The 8,495-nt window shown below is 33.3% G+C and overlaps 1 protein-coding gene across 1 annotated transcript; it reads left to right on the forward strand.

Moving 5' to 3' along the window:
* The first annotated feature begins 1,060 nt into the window (after positions 1-1,060).
* Positions 1,061-7,852, forward strand: LOC132184413 (prefoldin subunit 1-like). The gene is made up of 6 exons (XM_059598039.1): positions 1,061-1,137; positions 1,249-1,302; positions 5,011-5,116; positions 5,390-5,396; positions 6,408-6,492; positions 7,461-7,852. Exons 1-6 carry the CDS (start codon positions 1,114-1,116, stop codon positions 7,572-7,574), a joined length of 390 nt encoding a protein of 129 aa, XP_059454022.1. The 5' UTR covers positions 1,061-1,113; the 3' UTR covers positions 7,575-7,852.
* Positions 7,853-8,495: the final 643 nt, after the last annotated feature.

Genomic DNA, 8,495 nt, shown 5'->3' on the forward strand with positions numbered 1-8,495 from the left:
GGGTCAATATATATTTTTATTTATTTTTTATTTTTTATATTTGACCTATTTCATCTTATAAATCAATTATTAGATTTGTGAATTTATGTAAATTACACATAAGTTAATGGTGGACTTTACAAATCTAATGATTGATCTATTGAATTTGTAAGAGAATATAGGGAAAATATGTAAAACTTATTGATCCCTAGCATTTCTCATCATAAAATACTATTGGCTCAATTTGATAATTTTTTTAAATCAAATATATTGACAAAAAAAAAAAAAAACAAAATGTTTATGAAAACACTATATATATCTTTATGCTAGAAGAGGGACAAGAGTATTCCTTTTGTCATTTCAAATATGATATGGATTTTAAAATTATCATTAAATTTAAGATGATACTCATTGAATTTTAATTTACTGGTTATTTTAAAAGTCGGGTCACATTTTGGAAGATACAAGGAAAAAGAGCTTCTTATGGCATTACTCATTCCTGAAAGTTTTGATTAGTTCTCGCTGAAAATCATTTTTGAAAAAAAAAAGGGGTAACTTTACTTTAAACCTTTGAATTGCTACGCAATTTGACAAGCATTCCAAATTTTAAAACCTCTCAATTTGAATCTCTGAACTTTCAATTGTAGTCAATTTGAACTCCTTCATCAGATTTAGCCGTTAACTTCTAACGGAAATATCTAAAAAGACCAAAATATACTTGATTTTTCGTTTTTATTTATTTATTTTTTAATTTGGAATTAAGGGTAAATTTAAAATTTTATAAAAAAATCAGGAGTATAAATGTCATTGTTTTACTTTTAATATTTAAAATCTGACGGAGGGGTTTACTTTTATGATTAAAATTAAAAAAAGAAAAAGAAAAAGAAATAACATTGCATTATCATTATATTTAGTTGGGCTTGAACCATTGCCCGCTCAATCTGAATTTTTTTTTGGGTGCAGTTGGGCTTAAACCATTCAAAACCCAAACCTATCAGTTCAGTAAAGATCCGACCCGATATTACAAACCCATATCCAGTATCTGATCCATACTATCTAGTATCTAACTATGAACCTCAGTATTCACTCCCGATTCATTTACCTACTCGGAGGTATCCGTTTTAATCTTCTGCAATGGCCGACGAAGCGAACAGAGCTGTAAGTTTTTGCACCTTTTCTTGCATTTTCGTTCCAATTTTCCCAGCAACCAAACGGGCCCTTAACTTTATTAGCTGAATGAATTTCTAATGGGTCTTGTGGGAATCATAGGCTTTTCGAGAGATTCAAGGTCGCATGATTGAGATCACTGGAAAACTGAAGCAGGTCAGTCTGCTGTTGATTTATATGTATTTTTTTGTCTTTCTATTTTTAATTGCAACGAAAAGTTTGGTTCTTTCGTATTACATCATGGTATTTATGAATATTTGATGCAGCTTGTGATTTTTTTTTTTTTAATAAATAATCGAAATATATTGTGCAACCAGCTACACAGAGAGTATATATATATATATATATATATAAACTGAGCATTAGGATAGATAAACGCAACTGTCACCCAAAGGTAAGGAGTATCTAAGAAAATAGATTTTATCTGCACTATGTCATTTCATAGTCCTTAAAACTTTTATAATTTATTTCCGTCTAAACACACCACAAAAAGCATGGCAACACCATCTTCCACACTGCTACACTCATAGGATTGTGAAATAGTTCTTTCAATTGGATTGGCTTAGGCGCTGTTAAAAAACACTACAGTACATGTTCCAAGTTTTTCTTGAAAAAGAGATATGGACAGTCGGAAAAACTACGGCACATGTGCTATACTTTTCTTACAGCACCTAAGCCAAATCCCTTTCAATTTATAGTTGAACTTCGCTATTTCATTATGCTATATATTGATCCTATGTTTTTGTTTTTTCTTTTGCTTTATTATTTGGTATTTTATGGTTTATGTGCAATAAAACAATAAACAAGAAATAACAATTCAAGCTACTAACACTGGTGCAGCTCTGCATTTCTTTATTTGATTTTTTATCTTTTCTTTTTTAGTTGTTGTTGTAGTTATTACTATTGTATAGTTATGGCTTAAGATAAAGAACATTCATGGGAATTGCTTGACTAGCATTCTGGAAGTATCTTTGTTTCAGTCGAGAGATGAATCAAAGATATTGTTAGTTTTCATTGTCTTGGAATGAGAAAAATGTTTTCTTCATGATTTTTGAAATTTCATCCTGAATCCTAAAGGCCAAAGTCTCTCTCTTTTCCCTTTTGTTTTCTGACTGGTAAGTTAAATTGTTGTCCTAAAGCCTAAAATTTCTTGTTGAAAGCGTGTTATATTGCCGTTTCTGATGGCCAATTGGATGACGAATCTGATTTGCATATGTGAGTTAATGCTTTAGAGAGACAAACCTGAGGGCTTTTCACCCTTTAGAATGATTTAAATTGAGATGCTGTCAAAAGAATTAGTCATTGATGTGCAACTGGAGAAGTTAGCCCAGAAATTTCTTGAAGTTACCATTTTAAGAAGGGTATATATGCCCCCTCTGAAGATCTTGAAACTAGATTCATAAAATACTTCACTCTTTTAAGTTTTTGCATGGGCCTAATTCTTTATCTGCAGTGAGCCTTTTTTTTTTTTTTTTTTTTTTTTTTAAAGTAATGTTGTATATATCAAACGCGTAGAGGGGCACAATTCTAGTAGATAGGCAGTATACAATAGTATGCCTAATTAGAATTAGAGAGAGAAGAGAACAAGAAATTCAGAAAAACTAATTATTAATGGAGCTAGTTAGGCTGCTGTCCAAGCGAAGTTTGTGCAGTGAGCTTTTTCTCCTTCACATTAATTTCCTGGTTCAGCTATGTGTTTCTCACCAATCAATCACTTTAATCCAAGCCTTAGTTTCCATCTTGCTGAGATTTATCTGCTGTAGTTCTGCCCACATCATGCTTTTTCGGCAAAGTAATCAACATCATAGATATATATTTGCTATCTGCAGTCTCAATTGCTGCATCCATGGGACTGAAGAGATAGATAAATTTATGTAGGAGTTTGTTTCTGGTTGCTGGTTGTTTGCGTTCTAAAGTAACACATTTCTTCTTCTTCTTCTTCAAAAAAAGGATTTATAAAAACTCTTGCAACTACTACAATGTGATTTTTTTTTTTTTTGATAAATATTTTGTTATTTTTTTTAAAAAAATACTACAATGTGAATTCTAATAGATTGTAATATTTCAAATTCTTTTGGAGTGTTTACTGTAGGTTGGAAATTGCTAATTGTGTGATTAGTATGTGACTTTTAATGAGCTTGGATAGTTAGGACCAATTCGTTATATGTGTCATGAAGGGTTGAGATATTAGGGTTACTAAAGGCTTTATTAATAACCTCTATATATGATATATGAACATTTGGATCTGAAATTTCTTGGCCCTACGGTGAGTCTTTGGGGGAATATCAAGAATGGCTGGGGGAATTTCTCCAACTTTGTCTCCTTCAAGGTTGGGGATGGTTCCCGCTTTCTCTTTTGGCATAATGAGTGGTGTGGAGAACCTTCTCTCAAGACTATATTCCTAAATCTTTTTTTGAGGTGGCGTCAGTTTATTTAGTTTCCTTGAGTAATTCTTCCCATTGGAATATGAGTTTTATGAGGACAGTTCGGATTGGGAGTTAAAATGTTTAGACTCTTTCTTCAATCTGCTATACTCTTCAAAGACTCATCCTGGGGAGGCAGATAGAGTGTTGTGGACTCTAGCTAGTAGTTGCAGTTTTGATGTGAAGAACTATTATAAATTATTACAAGTTGGAGAGACTTGCCCTTTTCTTTGGAAAAGTATTTGGAAGGTTGAGGCTCCACCTTGTATAGCTCTTTATATGGATGGCATCTTTAGGTAGATCCTCACTGTTGACAAACTTAGAAGGTGTGGTTTTACTCTTATTAATTGGTATTGCTTTGGCAAAAAGAACGAGGAGACTGTCATCCCTGCATCCACTGTGAGTACACCATTGATCTTGGTACATGGTTCTCAGCTTATTTGGAGTTTCATGGATTATGTCTACAAACATCCTAGAGTTGTTACATTATTGGAAGAATCAAGGGCGTTGATATCCCAAATATTCTATTTGGAAAGCTATTCTTTTGTTTTTAGTGTGGAACATTTGGAAAGAAAGGAATTGTCCCCATTTTGAGGATTGCGAGACCCCTGTACCTTCTTTAAAATCCAGTTTTGTAAGATCTCTCTTAGATTGGATTGTAGTCTATGTTCTTCCTTCCTCCTTTTTGAATCTTTTAGACCTTGTAAACTTTTTAGATTCCGGCCATCTTTAATGTGGTGGTGTCTTTTGTATACATTTTGTGTATGAGGGTTGTGCCAGTTTTTCTTTTCATTAAAATTGTGACTTGTAAAAAAAAAAAATCCTGGGCCTTCTACCTCTAGTAATATGACTTTTGGTGATTTTAATAAGCAACAATTGTATTTAGAAAAAACAAAAGAGGTTATAGCAAAGAAAGAGAAGTTTTCTTGATAGGAATTTTTGGCAAGCCAATGTTATGGCGAAAGTAGTTTTTGGTTGACAGTGGTATGGCTTGAAGATTTTATAGTTAACTAGTGCTGTTTGTGTAAATCAGGGGTGTGACCATGGATGATCTTATTGTCTTCTGCCCTATGGCAAGAAGACTATGGTCACTTGTTTTTTTTGTTGTTTGCATTTATTTGGGCTATACATGTGTAGGTTGGTTTTGGATTTGGTGGGAGAGATGCTATGAATGTCTGACAGCACAAAGCTTTTAGTGATTTAGTTGAAGTTATTATTTATGATTGCTTGTTAACAGGATGAAGACAACTAGCGGCTTCTCTTTACTTTTGTGGAGATTTTGGATCTTTGTAACTTTAGAGCTTATCTTCTCCTGTTTTTCTAAGGGTTCCTCTTGTATACTTGTCTTGTTCTAGTGTTGCCCTCTATGTGTTTCTCTTAATAAAATTTATTACTTACCATTAAAGAACTTTGAACTGATCTTAGTTATCATGTCTTTCAGGTACAGAATCAGATGCGAAACAAGGAGGGAGAAAAAAAGCGTGCTTTTCTAACCTTGGAGGAGCTGCGACAATTGTCTGATGATACAAATACCTACAAATCTATAGGTATTTAACGAAAACCATAATCTCAAGTTGGCATATAATGCCCATGGTAGTTTTGTATAAGTACGTAGTATTTCAAAGTGCCTCAAGCTTTAAAATGATAAATGCTTTCTTTGGTTTTAGAAAATGAATCCCTATCTCTAAAGAGTTTTGAAAAGAGGCTGTCTGATTTTTATTTGAATCATGAATTACAGTCATATCTGGCATTTTAGTTTTAACTGTGCTACTTTGGGCAACCTACTCCCAATTTGACATTTATTTATTTTTGTTTTGCAGGGAGAACGTGAGTTTTGCATAATCTATTTGAGCATGAGAAAAGTTCACAAAATTCTTGATTTATGGGCTGCCAGATTATAGATGACAGATCAAGGATTTAAATTCAGACTGGACTGGCCAGAGAGACCGGATGAACTGCCGGCGGGCTCGATCCATTCCAGTCATGCCCATCTATTCATTTTGGTCAATGAACCAGATTGGGCTGTTTTCAATCATGGTCCAGCCATTGAGCTGTTTGACCTGGGCTGGGGTCCAATCTCTCCTTGGCCCAATTCAATTGATTGTTCATTCTCGGCCCCCCCCGGCCACAAAGAAGGCTTATGAAAGCAATAGGGTGTAGGGATTACCACCCATTACTTCTTGTTAGTAGTGGTACAATCAATATTATTATCTAATATTAATTACATTTGGAAACCTTTTGCTGTAAATACAATGCTATTTATGAGCCATATTTATGCATACATTATTAACAATCATTTGGCACACATTTATGCATATAGTATTAAACAAAATTGCATATAGATATTATTAAGGGATAAACAAAGATAGGCGGTGCCCTTTGAAGATTGATATGGTTTCACCCACTTTTTCACCCAATGGTGAGTTTTTGTTTATAATCTAGATCATCAATAGCTTAAGGTCACTTGTGTGAGAGATAATAAAGTTTAAACGATAAATTAGATGCATCCTTTCACTCAAAAATGCTTGGTTATTTTTTGATTCATACATGCATGTGTGTGCGTGTATATATTTGCTTCACTAATTGAAGCAGAATTTAGAATCTGTTAAGCTTTATAGTTTATAGATTTATTTGAGTGGATTACAGGTCATTATATGTTCTTTTTGTTTTTAATTAAATATCTATGATTGGTTCGATCACGGTCAGCCTGATCCTTGACCCTCTGACCCTCTGACCCTTGACCCTTTTCACTTTTCTGGTTTATTGAACAGTCTGCTTTCTAAAACATTGTGATGTACTCTGATGAATCTCTCTCTCTGTCTCTCTGATGGTGGCCAGGTTTGTGTTAGAACCCAAGTCAGTTTTAATGAATGAACAGGAACAAAAGCTGAAGGATAGCGAAACTGCAATTGCCTCATTACAGGTGCATTAACCTTTTCATTTTTCCCCGTGCAAAATCTCTTCTTTCTACACTCCCTCCCCTACCTTTTCTTTGTTTGTGTTTCATCTTTGATATTCTCTTGGCCAATATATATTTTTCCTAATACATATTACAGAGAAATTACTGGTGAAATTAAATATTGTTCACATGCAAGGCCCCCATCTAAAATACCTCCCCCCCCCCCAATCCAAAATGAACAAAGAAAGCAATAAATGAATTCTAGATCCATCCTAATGTTTATTTATAATGTCCATCTGGAAGGTTTTAGGTTTGTAGTCCAGCAATTTGGATTGGAGGATCATAATAATGAATCATCATATCCGTTTCATTTGGTCTTTTTTTTTTTTTGAATTTTGACCTGAGTTTGGCTTAAAGTTTTTTCTTTAATAGATGTTTTGCCCTTTATTTTTAAAATTGAAACCTCTGATTTTCTTTTCGATAATGAAAGATCTAATTTTTGTTCAGTTGAATTTATCTAAAAGATTCGGAAATTGTAATACCATGATTACCTTGTGTGCTTAAGCAACCTTAAATGATTCACAATCAGGTATAAAGTACAAGTAGGGTGAAATCGGCGAAACGGGCTAATGAATTTTTGCTCTAGGAGTGATCTCCATAAAAAAGTTACCAAGATTATTTAGTTTAACAAGGAATAACAAATAGAAGAGTTTATAGTAAGAAGGCTTGCAGGAAAATGGTACATGTTGATTTTTGATCGTAGCACCGGCCACCGTGTAGATTATTTACTGCCGTGGAAATTAGCTACTGTTTAAGGTTTTGAATGAGCCAAATAGCCAATTTTTCCCCTGCTTGTTTGGCCTTAGCTGTGCCTGGAAACCTCGCTTAACTTCTGCCGCTAATCATCGTTCTTTTGAAAGACAATGTACTAATTTTCTCTCATTCTTCTGAAATTTTTGTGCAAATATTTTCTGTTGTTGGGCTCCGGACAGACATCAAAGGAATATTTAGAAAAGCAGATGGTGGAGGTGGAGAACAACCTTAAGGAGCTCTTGGAGCAAGATCCGGGTCTTGCTCGGCAGATAATGTCCATGACTGTAATGTAAATCATACATTTCTGAGAATTTTCTTCTGTGCGCTTTATTTTCCTTTTGGAAAGGGAAAAAACGTGATAATGATAGTTTGCAATGTTTGTTGAGAAAAGTCTGGTATTCAAATCTGGTGAGATGTTATGAATTATGAAGCTACTCTTGCAAGACCTTGTTTTTTATGGCTATCTTCTTATCCTCCCACAAGTCTTTATTGAATCGTCAAATAGATTTCAAGTGATATGGTGTATATGGAAACCTCTTCCTTTCAAGGGAATTGGAGATGATTCATTTTATAGTTTAGATTAAATTTTATGGATTTAATGGTGTATATATTGTTGCGCTATTTACAATTTTTAAAAATGTGGCATCATATACATTTTTAGATGCAACGAAACAAAATTGATTGTAAAATTGGAAAACGTGTCCTACATAACTGTAAGGTTTAAAGTAGGTTTCTCCATTAACTTCTTGGCCAATTAATTAATGATATACTATTTTAAACTAATTAATTGATGTCATAGTTCTCGTTTGACAAGCCATGTGGTGAGAGGCAACCCCCTTCACCAATTAATGGTGGTTGTCTGGTTGACCACTATTTTTTGTTAAACATGATTTAATTATTTTATTTTTTATTTAGGATACATTGGTAACTAAAAATAGTTGTGTCACACAACACGTACAGTTACATATGATAAATTAATTGGATGATGAATTGATGGAGATATTTATTTGAAATTAAAGAAAAATCTTAAGAAAAATCTTAGGACCTAAGGGGCAAAATTGAAAACCTAGAGAATAAATTAAAATTGCATAAAAACATATTCATAACTAAATTTGATTTTTTCCTTAAATATTTAAATTTATCATTTTCTATTGACCTAATCTTTTGGGATACTACAATACTTATACACCAAAATGTAATTACAGTAGAGAAAA

The sequence above is a fragment of the Corylus avellana genome, chromosome ca6, assembly GCF_901000735.1.
Source record: "Corylus avellana chromosome ca6, CavTom2PMs-1.0".
NCBI lineage: Eukaryota > Viridiplantae > Streptophyta > Magnoliopsida > Fagales > Betulaceae > Corylus > Corylus avellana.

Bases quoted from the DNA above. Each gene is read 5' to 3' on its own strand.
- LOC132184413 (XM_059598039.1), top strand. From the start codon at position 1,114: ATGGCCGACGAAGCGAACAGAGCT. The intron at 1,138-1,248 runs GTAAGTTTTTGC...TGGGAATCATAG, and splicing joins CCGACGAAGCGAACAGAGCT to GCTTTTCGAGAGATTCAAGG. The intron at 1,303-5,010 runs GTCAGTCTGCTG...CATGTCTTTCAG, and splicing joins TCACTGGAAAACTGAAGCAG to GTACAGAATCAGATGCGAAA.